We start from the raw sequence: 18,763 nt of genomic DNA on the forward strand, positions 1-18,763 counted from the left end.
CTCCTCACAGCGAGAGCCCGTTCGTGGAGCTCGCTATACAAGGGACCGGTAATTATTGTATTCTAATCTTGAAGAATAAATGGTCAAATAGAGACATAAAGTGCGAACGTTTTCACAACTTTAGTTTGGTAATTAAACGTATACATTATGTAAATGAAGGCAAAAAAGTAATTCCGGTGTTAGATAAAAAAATATCTAGGTATCCCTTGAAACGGAAGTTGGCGCCATTTGCGTATGCGCAGAAACAAATTCCTTTAGTTCCCAACACAGAATTTGGAACACGGAATACAGTCGTAAGTTTATGTGATGAATCGTGTTTAAGCATATATTTTTAATAAGATGTCTTGAAGTGTAGGCCCAACATGTATTTTTTATACATATTATGTGTGTTTTGTTTCACGATTGAATTTGACACTGATCCAGTAAGGATTTGATTCATAAATTTCGTGTTGTTTCAATGTTTGGGTTTGTTTTGATTCAGTCAATCATACTCATAGAGCCTAGACACATCGTGCTAGTAAGGGGAGTAGTGCACTTTACCGGGCGCACTTTTTCAGATCCAATTAGCGCTGTGGGGGCTCGAACGCGCTTCGCCGGCTCACCGGATCTGCTAATTAATGCGTTAATTAGCCGACGCTCTACCACTGGACCACAGGCGCTATCACATGTAATCAGTGCTCGTTCAACGGGTCATTAGAATCCCCATTGACATGCTCGCGTAATCAGTAAACAATGAATTGCGCATGCGTATGACGTCACGGTCCGCGCTCCCATTCATGTTTTCTTGAAATCACACCCGCAATTGTTTTTGTCAGCATGACCGACCAATGGGATTAAAAGGATTAACGCTTGTAAAGGTAAGAATTTATGGCTCACCCTTGCCCAAAGCAGGCTAACCCTAATGACCGAAAACGGGTGTTGGATCGTAAAGACGTGTAAGTTTCCCTAAGACCGATAAACGGGTGTTGGATCGTAAAGACGTGTAAGTTTCCCTAAGACCGAAAAGGGGTGTTTGATTGTAAAGATGTGTAAGTTTCCCTAAGATCGAAAACGGGTGTTTGATTGTAAAGATGTGTAAGTTTCCCTAAGACCGAAAACGGGTGTTGGATCGTGAAGCGAGAGTCACCAGAGCGTGAGGCACGGTAACGGTATAACGAGACAGCAGTGGCACTATAGCGCGGTAATTGAGCGGATGGTAGAGCTCGGGCTGCGCCCGGTAAACTGCATTGTTGCCCTAGTAAGTGTAATGATTCACTGGATCAGGAAACATACACACACTTAGGCTCTATTGCAATATGGTAGGATTAAAGTGATGAGGCTGGATCAAATTGGCAGTTCTAGTACCATTTTAGTTCTATTCCGTCATTTCAATAAACACTACCCAAATTTTATGATGTATGACAGATATACTGATTACCCTACTTGCATGAAGACAACGTCTCACAGATGGTGAACCCATCATGGTTTATTCTCCCTGCAGTGTTAACAACTTCCACTCATCATTTGTTTTCTAAGTAAAAACAAATTAGAACTAATTGAGGACTCCGCCAGTTTTCATCATGTGTTCATGCCTAGTTAATTTAGGCATGTTTTATTGTGATTATTATCATGATTTTTATTTAGAATATTATTTTGTGTCAGGCGGTAAGCGTGGTAAAATTGTGATTGCCAGTGTAGTTATCAGGTCTAATGTATTTTCAGAACTTCATAAACATTACTCTTTGAAAGTTGAGACATAATTAAAACATGACTCATTACAAATGCTAAATAACATATAAGGAACTTATGTTTCATGCCGTCTGGTGTAAATTCATGATACAACAGTGAATTCTGACAGACCTAATCTATATAATACCTGGTTTGTTAACAAAAGGTGTTTGTGAAATACAAGGGCATTCTTAACACCTGTTTAGTGGTGTTAACCTTAGTCAGTTCTGGTGAAAAGAACACTTACTTGTCATTTTGAGATCGGCAATTATAATTAGATAAGACAGTGAACTAGCATCCAACAGTGACTAATTATGTTGTTTGTCAAATTATGTTCCTGTATACTCCAGGAGGATGAGTGAAGACAAGCGTCGCGGTGACGACGTCGAGGATGGCGGCCCTGGGCTTATGTACATGCCCTTTGTCATCATGGAGGAGCTGCTAGACAAGTTACGACTTCTTAGCTATGAGAAAGAATTTTCTCGAAAGTTGAACCTCAAACCTATATCTAGGTGAGTATTTTCAGTATATGTTACCGATACTAAGCTTCAGGTGTGTATATTTGCATTGTGAGTCACATTCAATAAATCTGTAATTCTTGGCAGGTGTGAACTAAGCATGCTAAGTTGGATGGAAATGCATGCAATTGAGATTGTTGCCATCTTTTACCTATCAACTCCGAAAACTTAATGGAAGATTTTACGGTTTTAAACTAAATTTATATATAACATTTATGTATAATATCATAAGTTATACATTTTATTCTTTTGTCATTGTTCATCATGGTCATTACAATCCTGACATTTGAGTCATTATTTTGATTAGGCAGTGTAACAAATATAAAGTTGGTGCTTGTGTTTTCTTTAAATCCTGAAGTCTTGATCTCACACTGGTTCCTGTTGCAGACATTATTTTGCCATCCCCACCAACTCTGGAGAGCAGTTCTTCATGTTTACATCACTGGCTGCCTGGATGCTGCGGGGTGCAGGGCGCAACTTTGAACAGCCCCAGGAGGTGAGTTGTCTGAAACACAGTCATGCACCTGTATCAGAGAGTGCCTGCTGGACAGTCAGAGTGCCAGTCAAGTACTCCTAAACAGTCATACATCTGTCTCAGAGGGTGCCTGCTGGACAGTCGGAGTGCCAGTCAAGTACTCCTAAACAGTCATACATCTGTCTCAGATGGTGCCTGCTGGACAGTCTGAGTGCCAGTCAAGTACTCCTAAACAGTCATACATCTGTCTCAGAGGGTGCCTGCTGGACAGTCGGAGTGCCAGTCAAGTACTCCTAAACAGTCATACATCTGTCTCAGAGGGTGCCTGCTGGACAGTCGGAGTGCCAGTCAAGTACTCCTAAACAGTCATACATCTGTCTCAGAGGGTGCCTGCTGGACAGTCGGAGTGCCAGTCAAGTACTCCTAAACAGTCATACATCTGTCTCAGAGGGTGCCTGCTGGACAGTCGGAGTGCCAGTCAAGTACTCCTAAACAGTCATACATCTGTCTCAGAGGGTGCCTGCTGGACAGTCGGAGTGCCAGTTAAGTACTCCTAAACAGTCATACATCTGTCTCAGAAGGTGCCTGCTGGACAGTCAGAGTGCCAGTCAAGTACTCCTAAACAGTCATACATCCGTCTCAGAGGGTGCCTGCTGGACAGTCGGAGTGCCAGTCAAGTATTCCTATACAGTCATACATCTGTCTCAGAGGGTGCCTGCTGGACAGTCGGAGTGCCAGTCAAGTACTCCTAAACAGTCATACATCTGTCTCAGAGGGTGCCTGCTGGACAGTCGGAGTGCCAGTCAAGTACTCCTAAACAGTCATACATCAGTCTCAGAGGGTGCCTGCTGGACAGTCAGAGTGCCAGTCAAGTACTCCTATACAGTCATACATCTGTCTCAGAGGGTGCCTGCTGGACAGTCGGAGTGCCAGTCAAGTACTCCTAAACAGTCATACATCTGTCTCAGAAGGTGCCTGCTGGACAGTCGGAGTGCCAGTCAAGTACTCCTAAACAGTCATACATCTGTCTCAGAGGGTGCCTGCTGGACAGTCGGAGTGCCAGTCAAGTACTCCTAAACAGTCATACATCTGTCTCAGAGGGTGCCTGCTGGACAGTCGGAGTGCCAGTCAAGTACTCCTAAACAGTCATACATCTGTCTCAGAGGGTGCCTGCTGGACAGTCGGAGTGCCAGTCAAGTACTCCTAAACAGTCATACATCTGTCTCAGAGGGTGCCTGCTGGACAGTCGGAGTGCCAGTCAAGTACTCCTAAACAGTCATACATCTGTCTCAGAGGGTGCCTGCTGGACAGTCGGAGTGCCAGTCAAATACTCCTAAACAGTCATACATCTGTCTCAGAGGGTGCCTGCTGGACAGTCGGAGTGCCAGTCAAGTACTCCTAAACAGTCATACATCTGTCTCAGAGGGTGCCTGCTGGACAGTCGGAGTGCCAGTCAAGTACTCCTAAACAGTCATACATCTGTCTCAGAGGGTGCCTGCTGGACAGTCGGAGTGCCAGTCAAGTACTCCTAAACAGTCATACATCTGTCTCAGAGGGTGCCTGCTGGACAGTCAGAGTGCCAGTCAAGTACTCCTAAACAGTCATACATCTGTCTCAGAGGGTGCCTGCTGGACAGTCGGAGTGCCAGTCAAGTACTCCTAAACAGTCATACATCTGTCTCAGAGGGTGCCTGCTGGACAGTCAGAGTGCCAGTCAAGTACTCCTAAACAGTCATACATCTGTCTCAGAGGGTGCCTGCTGGAAAGTCGGAGTGCCAGTCAAGTACTCCTAAACAGTCATACATCTGTCTCAGAGGGTGCCTGCTGGACAGTCGGAGTGCCAGTCAAGTACTCCTAAACAGTCATACATCTGTCTCAGAGGGTGCCTGCTGGACAGTCGGAGTGCCAGTCAAGTACTCCTAAACAGTCATACATCTGTCTCAGAGGGTGCCTGCTGGACAGTCGGAGTGCCAGTCAAGTACTCCTAAACAGTCATACATCTGTCTCAGAGGGTGCCTGCTGGACAGTCGGAGTGCCAGTCAAGTACTCCTAAACAGTCATACATCTGTCTCAGAGGGTGCCTGCTGGACAGTCGGAGTGCCAGTCAAGTACTCCTAAACAGTCATACATCTGTCTCAGAGGGTGCCTGCTGGACAGTCAGAGTGCTAGTCAAGTACTCCTAAACAGTCATACATCTGTCTCAGATGGTGGTTGCTGTGTATGCTGTATTGTCTCTTGCAGGGTTTTAGATCAGTTAACATTGTAGGACATTGACGTTAATGTGAAAGAAGATAGTCTGTTCAAAAATTGATAAAATCCTTAAATACGTTTTAAAGCAGTTCATCTCTAGTAAAATTTTGCTAGAATAATTGTGACACATTGGACTCTCTTAAATATGTCAAAGTAAATGTTACAATAGGTATTTTGATTGGATATTTTTGCTCTTTTTTTTATGAGATTTTCATGACACAATTGTTTTCCCTTTCAGTATGATGACCCCAATTCTACAATATCAAGTATCCTGGAGGAAGTGCGGAGATTTGTGAGTACTGTCTGTGAGCCTACTTAAGGGGGGATACATTTTGAAACTTTTCCTATCTCACACCATGCATTTTTCCCTTCTCAGCCGATCGTAGAAATCTAGAAACCTAAAAGCTCTACATTTAGGGCTGTTCGTTTAGTGTTGTCGAAGGCTGCTTGAAAGAAGCTTCATCGAACGACCCTTCAATTTCCCTAGGCGAAGGTTCAGCCTCTTTTTTGACTGCCGACCCAACTCAAGAATCAGAGGTAACGTCCTCTGAGACCTGCATCACTTCGGGCTTTCCTCCCACATTAAGCTGACACGCCGTGATATAACTGGAATACTGTTAAAAGTGGCGTGAAACCAAACTCATTCACTCTTGTAGAGAAGATGACCTTCAACACAAGCTTCATAGGCCTCAGTTACACGTTCGATACAGGACCAATCCAAGGAGATGGAAAATTTCTACATTCAGCAGGAGCAGGGGATCGTTCAGCATTCGATGAACCTTCCTGGAGACCAAAAGAGGTTCATTGATCGGACGTGGATTATCATTGTCGACGAACACCTCAGCTTTCAACAAGCCTTCCCCAGGAGGATCGGCACAGGTTCAACGAAGTGGGTCAGGATTGTCACCAGGATTGTTGACAGCTCTCAAGGACAGTTTTGAGGTCTGGGCTTTGTGCACCGGCCACGTCATACCAAAAGATGTTAAAAGATTGTACTTGTTGTTACCCTGTCTGGCGCTTGGCATTAAGGGGCTAAAACAAGGACTGGTCGGCTCAGAGTCAGTATACTGTGTCTGAGTGGGGTGTTCATGTTAAACTGCGGCATGGTATCTCAGTGAGAGCACTATAAATCGGCATCAGTCCGGACTAGTACAAGCAGCCACACAAACACACACACGTACATGCACATCGCTTTATAAGTGCAATAATGTTGGACGCAACGTGTAACCCCATTTCACCTCACCCACCTTGATGCACTTTGCGATGTAAGACCTGTTTTATCACAATTTTGATCTTGATTATCAATCAAATCGTCTTGACTGGTCGCCCACATTTTGTGATAAGAGAGGTGGAATCTGATTGGCTAAGGAGGGACCAAACTCATAATAGCCACTGATGGTGCTACCATCGAGTCCAGGAATTCCAGCCTAGGTTACACTCAGTCATCCTTCAAGCTTACAATGGAGCATGGGTGGCCCAGTCGTCTAAGGCACAGCAATTCACTGTGCACAGATGCACACCCCAGAAACTTATGATTGCGGGTTAGAATCCCAGTTCGCTCCGATTATGTTTCTAGGTTTGTCAGCACCATACCCAGGGTAGAATAGGTCTTCAGCAACCCATACTTGCCGTAAAAGGCCTCTATGCTTGTCATAAGAGGTGACTAACGGGATCGGGTGGTCAGGCTCGCTGACTTGGTTGATGTATGTCATTGCTCCCAATCGCTGGATTGTCTGGTTCAGACTCGATTATTTACAGATGGCCGTCATATAGCTGGAATATTGCTGAGTGCGGCGTTAAACATCAAACAACCAACCAACCATGCTCTTGGGTTTCACCGAAGTGGTTAATGTCTGATACCTGCATCACTTTGAGCTTTCCTCCCACATTAAGCTGACATGCCGTGATATAACTGGAATACTGTTAACAGTGGCGTTAAACCCAACTCACTCACTCACTTCAAGCTTACACCTACACATGGGTTACCGCCTACAAAGGCATCCAACCTGCATACGGCAAGTGGCATCAACCATGGCACTTCATAGCAACTGTACTTCTATGTACATTGTGCAAGGTTGCTTTTGGAACATGGACACAGTGTTTGCCGCACACTATCTGAGATACATCTCAGGTATTTATGTCCAGGGTCTGCACCAGTTATGACCACTTGTACTGGACTTGTACTCAACAACTGGCTGCAGCCCATCAGCGCAGATGAGGAAGTCATCATCATTGATGCAAGACTATCCGGCTGGATTGTGTTGTCGTAAAAATAGATTTTTGAGTTTGTAAAACTTGTTTGTTTCTATTACCCAGACTTGAACATCCAGTGGAAGGAGGATATTCATTTGTAGAAACTTCTAGTCTACAACATTGAAGTCGCCCAACGGCATGGCAATTTTTTACGGTGTCCCGAGGCTCCATTCACTATCCTCTGCTCTAGGAGTATTGTCAGATTTAATGGTTTGGTTTGAAGGCTCTTATGGGTGAGGTCAATTGTTCCTCATCTCGTTCATGCTTCATCAACCACTGCAGTTGTTGTTGATAACTTGAAGGAAGTGTTAAAAAAGATACCAAACTGCTCTGCCTTGCGTCTACATGATGTATGTTGGGGGCAGTTTGCTGGACTGGAGATGAACCAAGGACCGACTGTCTCTCTGGTCTGGGTTATGACACAAGTCTTGGGCAAACAGGTTCACCCTTTTTCCCTGCTACACATTCGTTCTTTAGAACGGTGATCTGTGCAAAGACTCGAAACACATGAGTTACCCGACAAGGATCATTTGCTCTCTAGAATCAGCTGAAAAGACCCGTGAAGATTCCGGAGTAGAATAGGTCTTCAGCAACCCATACTTGATGTAAAAGGCGACTATGCTTGTCGAAAAAAGCGACTAACGTGATTGGGTGGTCAGGCTCCCTGATTTGGTTGATACGTGTCATCGATCCCAATTGCGTGGATCGATGCTCGTGATGTCAATCACTGGATTGTCTCGTCCAGACTCGATTATTTAAAGACCGCCGTCATATAGCGGGAATATTGCTGAGTGCAGCGTTAAACAACAAACAAACAAACAAATCAGCTGAAAAGGGAGATGTGCATAGTGTGAGATAGGAAAAGAATAAATAAAATACAATTTATTGTAAACTTTCAAGTCTGTTGATTGTTAGCTGCTGAGAGAGTTTTGCTTTATTTTCCCGTATGATATCATAATAAACTTCTAAGATGCTAAAGTGGCAAATGTTGGCATGTCATACATAAGCATGTCAATATATATATTTAACTATCAAACTATTGCCATTGTTTGCCCTGTGATAGTACTTATTGATAGGAATTTATAAATGCCAATAGTATTGTCAATAGTATGTATAACAATTGATAGTTTTCACAGTTGTAATTAAAAATAAATTAAAAAAACCTAAATATGCCAAATTGGTTAGCAAGGATTACGACTTCAGATTAGAGTTACTTCCCTTTGGGTTGAGATTGCCACAGGGGGAAAATGGCCAACTTTGAGATTGTCTGCAATACTTTATTCATTTCTGTGACATTGATTAATATGATTATCTAGCCTTGAAACTGGTGTACTACTATTGCAATACTATTGCAATATACGGGCTACTCTCTGACTATAGTCAAAATAGTGAAAATAGCCCCAATAGTCACCCCTACTCAAGAACTATTGTACAAATAATGAATATGGTATTATGAATTAAGAACTTGCTCCAATGTGATTGGTCAATCAGAGGTTTCAGCTCACAATAACCATTTCCGATTTCAAAAGCTGGTTTGATTGCGGCTTCACAGTAGAATCTAATGCAACGTAGATTTGGTTCCAAATTCATTTTCATGTGGTTAAAATCTGCATCTTCATTGAAAACATGGTGTTGTCATCCCATAAATCACCTCAAACCCTGAATACATACGAAATGTTCTGTGAAAAGATGTAGTGGAAACTGTACAGTAAGTGTGTCAGACCTGATTAAGTAGTCACCCTTAACATGTTCTCCCTAGACAGGGATGTATCCAGCATTTATGACCTAAGCATTGGTTTATCCACATTTTCTAGTTGTCCTTGTTTTCTTGAAACTCAATGTAAAATAAACATTAAAACATTTTTTTTTGTGTCAGTCCAATTGATTTGGTTTTTGTATTTTTAATAACCTGAATTTGGACATTTTATGTTCCAGTTTTTTTTATTTTTCCTGACTGTTGACTGGAGCCACATCTTAACCCCAGAGAAGATACATCTCTTATAGAACATATGTCTGAATCCGGAGTCTGCAACTCAGGTGCAGGTGCACTTGTTGGTTTTAAAGTCTCCACCATAGACGTACTATCAACTTTAGGCTTTCAATCCCCTTCTGACAGCTGTCACTTGACTTCCTCCCTCTTTAAGATGTGTTGACTATGCTTGTCGTAAGAGGCCACTAACGGGATCGGGTGGTCAGACTCACTCACTTGATTGATGCATGTCATCCTATCCCAGTTGCATAGATCATGATGTCAATCACTGGATTTCTGGTCATGACAGAAAGTCATATAGCTGGAATATTGCTGAGTGTGGGCGTTAAACAACAAACAAACTAACATGAAGATGTGTAATCATTTTTCCAGGGCCACACAATCGACTTCCCACCGTCCAAGCTGAAACAGGGATGTGGAGAACACTGCATCTTTGTTCTGGACAGACTGGCAGACGAGGCACTCAAGAACAGCCACTTTAAATGGAGCAGGTAATATTTCACACATTCCTCATGTCTGTTTTTATAAGCATTTTGTGATGCTGGTTCAAGGCGATTAACATGTAGGTTTCTCAACACAGTTACCTCCCCTGACATGGGCAGAAAGTGAAAGTTGTGAATTGTGACATTGAGTTTGGATGCAGATGGCACCTCACTCTGTATGGCTGGGTAGCGAGTTAGTAGGGTTTTATGCAGCTTATAGCTTATCAGCATGACAAGGGAATTCTTTAACTACTACGTGTGTGTGTGTTGCCCTGCTGTTGTCAGTATTCACCACCCTGCTACATGTGTGTTACCCTGCTGTTGTCAGTATTCACCACCCTGCTAAATGTGTTACCCTGCTGTTGTCAGTATTCACCAACCTGCTACATGTGTGTTACCCTGCTGTTGTGAGTATTCACCAACCTGCTATATGTGTTACCCTGCTATTGTCAGTATTCACCACCCTGCTAAATGTGTTGCCCTGCTGTTGTCAGTATCCACCAACCTGCTACATGTGTGTTACCCTGCTGTTGTCAGTATTCACCAACCTGCTACATGTGTGTTACCCTGCTGTTGTCAGTATTCACCACCCTGCTATATGTGTGTTACCCTGCTGTTGTCAGTATTCACCACCCTGCTATGTGTGTTACCCTGCTGTTGTCAGTATTCACCACCCTGCTATGTGTGTTACCCTGCTGTTGTCAGTATTCACCACCCTGCTATGTGTCTTACCCTGCTGTTGTCAGTATTCACCAGCCTGCTACATGTGTGTTACCCTGATCTGGTCAGTATTCACCAGCCTGCTACATGTGTGTTACCCTGTTCTGGTCAGTATTCACCAGCCTGCTACATGTGTGTTACCCTGCTGTTGTCAGTATTCACCACCCTGCTTCATGTGTTTTCCTGCTGTTGACAGGCCATCCTACCCAGAGGAGGAGATGGAGGAGGAGAATGTGATTGAGGATGAAGATGCAGAGTTGACGCTCAACAAAGTGGAGGATCCTATGTTTGGGGTAGGGTACATAGTTAGGTTAGGGTAGATATTTCATATCAATGGAGTCAACCAAAGATATGCTAGTAACCTTTGAAGATATGGACCCTGCACCAGAGAAACCAGTGTAATAGTAGGGCAGGTGCTTGTTTCTTATACTGTGGCTCCTCTAATTTTAGTGGACCTGATGTGAGATACAACAGTTGAGCCATGCTACATTGGCTTGTCAGACTTCATGTTCTTAGACATGACTTGATATAACTTAGACAGTAATAATAAACTTTGTGTTTGGCATAAGACAGGGACTTTCTGAGTCACGGATTTAATTAATTAATAAAAATTTGATTTTACTTCCTATGACTCCTTTTCAATGTACATGAAACCTGGCATGGGCTGTCTGCCACTTACCCACTAGTATAAGCCCAAATCAAATAAGAAAAGTTTTCAGTCAAATATGATCAGCTGATACAAGTCCATCTACGAAGACTAAAATCTTGAGTTTAAAAGTGTCTCCAACATGTTCATGTTGTTGATCTTATGAAAGCCACTATGTTATTTATAGTAGTAAAGAATTCAAAATTACTCTTCACAACTAGCTTCCAAAATTGCTGTCCAGCAATAGTCTGGTAGTGTTCTTGAATTTGATGACTGTTGGTGTATATACATTTAACTGTTGGGCTGTCTTACATCTTCTGTCAGCCCCTATAAATTATGTTTCATTGCAACATCTAGATGTGCTAACTAGCCTACTTGTGTTGATGTTGTAGGGTGGTGATGATGATGACTTCGAGGACGATGAGCCAATGATGGATCTGGAAGGACTGAAGAAACTCAACCAGAATAGGGTAGGTAGGACAGGCTGAATCAGATATCGCTACCATCACTACTATCTCCTGTCTGTACCACACCACTATCTCCTGTCTGTACCACACTACTATCTCCTGTCTGTACCACACTACTATCTCCTGTCTGTACAACGCTACTATCTCCTGTCTGTACCACACTACTATCTCCTGTCTGTACCACGCTACTATCTCCTGTCTGTACCACACTACTATCTCCTGTCTGTACCACACTACTATCACCTGTCTGTACCACACTACTATCTCCTGTCTGTACCACGCTACTATCACCTGTCTGTACCACACTACTATCTCCTGTCTGTACCACACTACTATCACCTGTCTGTACCACACTACTATCACCTGTCTGTACCACACTACTATCTCCTGTCTGTACCACACTACTATCTCCTGTCTGTACCACACTACTATCTCCTGTCTGTACCACACTACTATCTCCTGTCTGTACCACACTACTATCTCCTGTCTGTACAACGCTACTATCTCCTGTCTGTACCACACTACTATCTCCTGTCTGTACCACGCTACTAGCTCCTGTCTGTACCACACTACTATCTCCTGTCTGTACCACGCTACTATCTCCTGTCTGTACCATGCTACTATCTCCTGTCTGTACTACACTACTATCACCTGTCTGTACCACACTACTATCTGCTGTCTGTACCACACTACTAGCACCTGTCTGTACCACACTACTATCACCTGTCTGTACCACACTACTATCTCCTGTCTGTACCACACTACTATCTCCTGGCTGTACCACACTACTATCTCCTGTCTGTACCACACTACTATCACCTGTCTGTACCACACTACTATCTCCTGTCTGTACCATGCTACTATCTCCTGTCTGTACCACACTACTATCTCCTGTCTGTACCATGCTACTATCACCTGTCTGTACCACACTACTATCTCCTGTCTGTACCACACTACTATCACCTGTCTGTACCACGCTACTATCTCCTGTCTGCACCACGCTACTATCTCCTGTCTGCACCACGCTACTATCTCCTGTCTGTACCACACTACTATCACCTGTCTGTACCACACTACTATCTCCTGTCTGTACAACGCTACTATCTCCTGTCTGTACCACACTACTATCTCCTGTCTGTACCACACTACTATCACCTGTCTGTACCACACTACTATCTCCTGTCTGTACCACACTACTATCTCCTGTCTGTACCATGCTACTATCTCCTGTCTGTACCACACTACTATCACCTGTCTGTACCACACTACTATCTCCTGTCTGTACCACACTACTATCTCCTGTCTGTACCATGCTACTATCTCCTGTCTGTACCACACTACTATCTCCTGTCTGTACCACACTACTATCTCCTGTCTGTACAACGCTACTATCTCCTGTCTGTACCACACTACTATCTCCTGTCTGTACAACGCTACTATCTCCTGTCTGTACCACACTACTATCTCCTGTCTGTACCACACTACTATCACCTGTCTGTACCACCCACACTGCCAGGGTATTAACATCATCCAACATGATTCCTGTCAGATATTATCCTGATACTGAGTCTAATATCACATTGATTTTCTGTTCCTTGCATGTTTTCCCTGACAGATGCAGGATGGGTCTAAACCCGAGGCAATCCTGGACTCGACAACAGATGCAGCGGACTGGAAGCTGGAGGTGGAGAGAGTTCTTCCACAGCTGAAGGTCACCATCAGGACAGACAATAAGGTGAGACATATGTCACTATCAAAATGGACAGTAAGGTGAAATGTCCTTCAGCAGCACGAGAGACAATAAGGGGATACTTTTTTCACTATTGAGACAGGCAATAAATTATGACTTCTGTCTCCATTAGTAAAGACAATAAGGTTATACATCGGTCACCATCAGGACAGACAATGAGGTGAGACATCAGTCACCATTAGTAAGGACAATAAGGTGAGACATCAGTCACTGTTAGTAAGGACAACAAGGTGAGACATCAGTCACCGTTAGTAAGAACAATAAGGTGAGACATCAGTCACCGTTAGTTAGGACAATAAGGTGAGACATCAGTCACCGTTAGTAAGGACAATAAGGTGAGACATCTGTCACTGTTAGTAAGGACAATAAGGTAAGACATCAGTCACGGTTAGTAAGGACAATAAGGTTGAGACATCAGTCACTGTTAGTAAGGACAATAAGGTGAGACATCTGTCACTGTTAGTAAGGACAATAAGGTTGAGACATCTGTCACTCATAGTAAGGACAATAAGGTGAGACATCAGTCACCGTTAGTAAGGACAATAAGGTGAGACATCTGTCACTGTTAGTAAGGACAATAAGGTGAGACATCAGTCACCGTTAGTAAGGACAATAAGGTGAGACATCTGTCACTGTTAGTAAGGACAATAAGGTTGAGACATCTGTCACTGTTAGTAAGGACAATAAGGTGAGACATCAGTCACCGTTAGTAAGGACAATAAGGTGAGATATCAGTCACTGTTAGTAAGGACAATAAGGTTGAGACATCTGTCACTGTTAGTAAGGACAATAAGGTGAGACATCAGTCACCGTTAGTAAGGACAATTAGGTGAGACATCAGTCACTGTTAGTAAGGACAATAAGGTGAGACATCAGTCACCGTTAGTAAGGACAATAAGGTGAGACATCTGTCACTGTTAGTAAGGACAATAAGGTTGAGACATCTGTCACTGTTAGTAAGGACAATAAGGTGAGACATCAGTCACCGTTAGTAAGGACAATAAGGTGAGACATCTGTCACTGTTAGTAAGGACAATAAGGTAAGACATCAGTCACCGTTAGTAAGGACATTAAGGTGAGACATCTGTCACTGTTAGTAAGGACAATAAGGTTGAGACATCTGTCACTGTTAGTAAGGACAATAAGGTGAGACATCAGTCACCGTTAGTAAGGACAATAAGGTGAGACATCAGTCACTGTTAGTAAGGACAATAAGGTGAGACATCAGTCACCGTTAGTAAGGACAATAAGGTGAGACATCTGTCACTGTTAGTAAGGACAATAAGGTTGAGACATCTGTCACTGATAGTAAGGACAATAAGGTAAGACATCTGTCACTGTTAGTAAGGACAATAAGGTGAGACATCAGTCACCGTTAGTAAGGACCATAAGGTTAGACATCAGTCACCTTTACGAGAGACAATTAGGTGAGACAATTGTCACCTGCAGCACAGGCAATGAGGTGACACAAGGACACTTTTTCTAAGCTATAAATGTTTATTTCAGGACTGGCGAATCCATCTAGAGCAGATGCACCAGCACCGGGACGGCATCCAGAGCTCATTGACGGAGACCAAAACATACCTGGACAAGCTGCACGACGAGATCAGCCGCACCCTGGAGAAGATCTCCAGCCGGGAGAAGTACATCAACAACCAGCTGGAGCAGCCGCTGCACGACTTCCGCTCAGCCCAGGATCAGCTCGCCGAGACCAAGGAGCGTTACAAACAAGCCAGCGGTGGGGTCACAGAAAGGTCAAGGTCACTTGCAGAGGTTGGTGAATAGATAAGCCAGTAAATGTTAAGAGTTTTAGTCTTTCATGATGCATTTAGAACCAGGATCAATTCTGGAATATTTGTTAATTTTACATCTAAATGAAATGTTGAAAAGTTACTTATTTTTTGTTAAAAGTAAATGAAATTATAGTGCAAATCAGAATAGAAATATATTGTCCAAAATGAGAGACATAGTGTAGGGTTGTATCAACATCAGAGAACTCGAGTGAACACAGACATTTATGATGAAGCAGCTCGAAGCAAGAATGACTGAATCATGCCACGCTTGTGTTGCCAGGTAACGGAGGAGCTGGAGAAGGTGAAGCAGGAGATGGATGAGAGAGGAAACAGTATGACAGATGGAGGTGAGTTGGTGGGAACATCACTGGTGACATCTAGTCAGATCAACAACTCATTACTTGCTGTGAAAGGCAACTGTATGGAATCGCAATCTGGCGCTGGGGAATGCTTGTACCCCGGGTCCCCACATGTACAGATAGCATGGAATTGTTGATGATTTCAAAACATATTCCAGACCTACTCATGTTGTGGCAGTGAAAATGTTGTTGCATTTTTCACATTCACTTGAGAATTGTTGGTGGGTTCTCAGTATCCCAAGTCTGTGCTGAGAGCTGATTGTGCATGTTATTTGGGCATTAGATGAACTATTATCATAATAGTTCTGCCATCTTGTTTATTTGACTTATTGACTTTTGCCATTGACTTATTACATTTCTTGGTGTGAATGTTGACCAAACTGCACGAAATTGCTTAAAATGCAATCGGTGTTTAAAAAATTTCGGTGGGGGGGGGGCATGCCCCCGGACCCCCCTAGACTCTTCCTCTTTTTTCGGTAAAACCTGCTCACATCCCTGATTATGTGATCTTGCTAATAATTGTGCACCCTCACACCCAGATGGACCTGTCTTGTCGAGCCAAGACTTGATGAGTGACAGTGTAACAGAACTGCAACTTCACAACAGCATAAGACAATAGTTTTGGGGGATTTTAGGAATGGGTGCTTTCCGTCACGAATTCAAAAACCATGAGAGATATCTTGTCCCAACTTTACACAGCTGGTCTAGTGATAAACTGGTGTCTTTTGATAGTTGAGATTTTGAATAATTTATTTTTTGCATTTCTGTGGCAACAACTTTGACTTTGACTGAAAATGGCTGTTGTTCTCGTTTTCGGAGCAGATCTTGAAAACTATTCAATATTTCTTCACGAAACTTGGCACATAGATAGGTCTAGTGGTAAACTGGTGCCTTTTGATAGTTAGGGAGTTTTGAAAAAAATATTTTTCGAGATCCATGGCAACAACTTTGACTTTGCCTGAAAATGGCTGTTATGCTCGTTTCGGCAGCAGATTTTGAAAACTGTTCAATATTCCTTCACCAAACTTGGCACATAGATAGGTCTAGTGGTAAACTGGTGCCTTTTGATAGTTTGGGATTTTTCAAAAAAACATTTCAATTTTTTCAAGTATTTCATGCTTGTTTTTGAAGGCATGTCAATGTACCCTGATGATGTGAATCTGCTCATAATATCAATCACTGGATTGTCTGGTGCAGACTTGACTATTTACAGGGTGCTCATGTTGCAGAAATACTGCTGAGTGTGGCATTAACCAACAAACACACACACCTTTTACTGATTGTTTGTTCCGTGGTGTTTCAGCACCAGCTGCTCATGTTGCAGAAATACTGCTGAGTGTGGCATTAACCAACAAACACACACACCTTTTACTGATTGTTTGTTCCGTGGTGTTTCAGCACCAGCTGCTCATGTTGCAGAAATATTGCTGAGTGTGGCATTAACCAACAATCACACACACACCTTTTACTGATTGTTTGTTCCGTGGGTTTCAGCGCCGCTGGTGAAGATCAAGCAGGCCATCCAGCAGCTGAAGAAGGAGAACACGCAGATGGACATCCGCACCGGGGTGGTGGAGCACGTGCTGCTGCAGGCCAAGCTTAAGGACAAGACCTCACAGAACAAGCAGGCCCATGGCGGTGGTGGAGGGGTCGGGGCAGGGGGACAGGATTCATTCAGTGACTTTAAGGGCCTGTGATAAGCTTCTGCATGTGACTGGTGTGGAAGGTCTCGGGAAATATTTAACTAAACTGAAACAAAAACATCACATCACAGATTTGTTTAGACACGCCCAGAAGACATGAAGTCATGAACTGATGGGGTCAAAATTGTGATTCATAAAAATATATTCTTATTAGATTTTGATCATGTCAACATGCTCAAGGTTTGGAAATACTGGATAATTGTCAGTTTTCAGTATTGGGATATGATGAAAATGTTCAGAGCCCCGTTCTTCAAATCGGTCTTAGCACGACGATGACTGGTAGCCTATGTTAAAGTATGGGACTTACGATCACCTTAGCGCTATGATCGTTTTGAGGAACGGGGCCCAGGGAAGTTAAACTCATATGAAATATAATCTGGGAAGAGATAGCATTTGAAGAAACAGTAACGTTGATAGTTACTGAGACCCAACATTGTCTGTATTTATTATCATGTTATATGTATCATACACATTCCGTCCAGATCTGTAAATAAACGTGTTGAAGTTGTTCCATGTGTTTATGGTCTGCTTCATTCTGAAAGGTGACTTTATGCTGCTTCCCAAACAGCTGAATGTGTGAGTAAGTGTGTTGGGTGTAACAACACTGTAAACAGTATTCCAGTTATATCACGGCGTGTCAGCTTAATATTGGATTAATGCCCGAAGTGATGCAGGTCTCAGACCTTTACCACTCCAGTGAAACCCATGACAAATCTAGAACCATAATGAAGGTGAACTGTGATTTGAACACTCAGTTATAGGTTTCCGGTGTGCCCAAGGGATGCAACTCTGCACAAGAAATTGTGGCACTCCAGGCAGCTGGGCCACCTGTGCCCCACAACCTAAAAAAGCAGCATGATGTTGGCAAGTTTATTGTCTGGTCAAACAAACATTCAAAGTTCAAAGATACAAGAGAAACATATATAATTAGTATACATCAATGTGCGTGCTCATTCTGAAAGTAAATAAAGAATATCATTTGGTTATTTACAGTTCAGTTACTACTGAATTTATGCAGGTCTCAGACGTTTACCACTTTGGTGAAACCCACCAGAATGGAATTGGTGCTGACAAACCTAGAAACACAGGCCTCGAAGTTGAGACTAAAACGGTCGCCAATGCAACCTAAATTTCAATTTGTCTTCTTTCTAAAATTCAGAGGTAGCCAAATGACTACCTTGAAAAATATCTTGTGGCGACTAAATTCTATTGCTACATGTCTGTAGACATGAAAATAAATAACAGCTGATCATGGATCATACTAATAATTGTACTTGCAAATAATTCCTCCTAAAGTCATGAACCGAAGTACATAAATATTAATGTAATTAGTATATAAATACATAAATTGCATCATTGTTCGAGTCACAAATAATTAATATCAAGTACAGTTTCCACTAATATACAATTCCAAGACTAGTAAAATGATTTGTACATGCTATAAAAGTTATTTGATAAAAGATAATTTCAGATGTTTTTGGATACCTACAATATTGGCTTAACTTCTTGTTTTTCCGACTGGTTACCTGGAAAAAAATACTTGTAGCCATATGGCTACTTGGTAAAAAATTTAAACTTTGAGGCCTGAAACATAATCAGAGTGAACCAGGATTCAAACCCACTATCATAGATGTCTGTCTGTCATGCCCAA

The 18,763-nt window shown here is 42.7% G+C and overlaps 1 protein-coding gene across 1 annotated transcript; it reads left to right on the forward strand.

Annotated features, from left to right (window-relative positions):
* Positions 1 to 225: 225 nt before the first annotated feature.
* LOC139457573 (intraflagellar transport protein 57 homolog) lies at positions 226 to 17,275 on the forward strand. The gene is made up of 11 exons (XM_071238946.1): positions 226 to 293; positions 2,058 to 2,219; positions 2,613 to 2,721; positions 5,188 to 5,241; positions 9,565 to 9,683; positions 10,591 to 10,687; positions 11,433 to 11,510; positions 13,123 to 13,242; positions 14,764 to 15,030; positions 15,331 to 15,397; positions 16,904 to 17,275. The coding sequence occupies exons 2-11, from the start codon at positions 2,062 to 2,064 to the stop codon at positions 17,104 to 17,106; spliced, it is 1,272 nt and encodes a 423-aa protein (XP_071095047.1). The 5' UTR covers positions 226 to 293; positions 2,058 to 2,061; the 3' UTR covers positions 17,107 to 17,275.
* The last annotated feature ends 1,488 nt before the right edge of the window (positions 17,276 to 18,763 follow it).

Source organism: Haliotis cracherodii, unplaced genomic scaffold, assembly GCF_022045235.1.
Source record: "Haliotis cracherodii isolate W230 unplaced genomic scaffold, xgHalCrac1.p SCAF_12, whole genome shotgun sequence".
NCBI lineage: Eukaryota > Metazoa > Mollusca > Gastropoda > Lepetellida > Haliotidae > Haliotis > Haliotis cracherodii.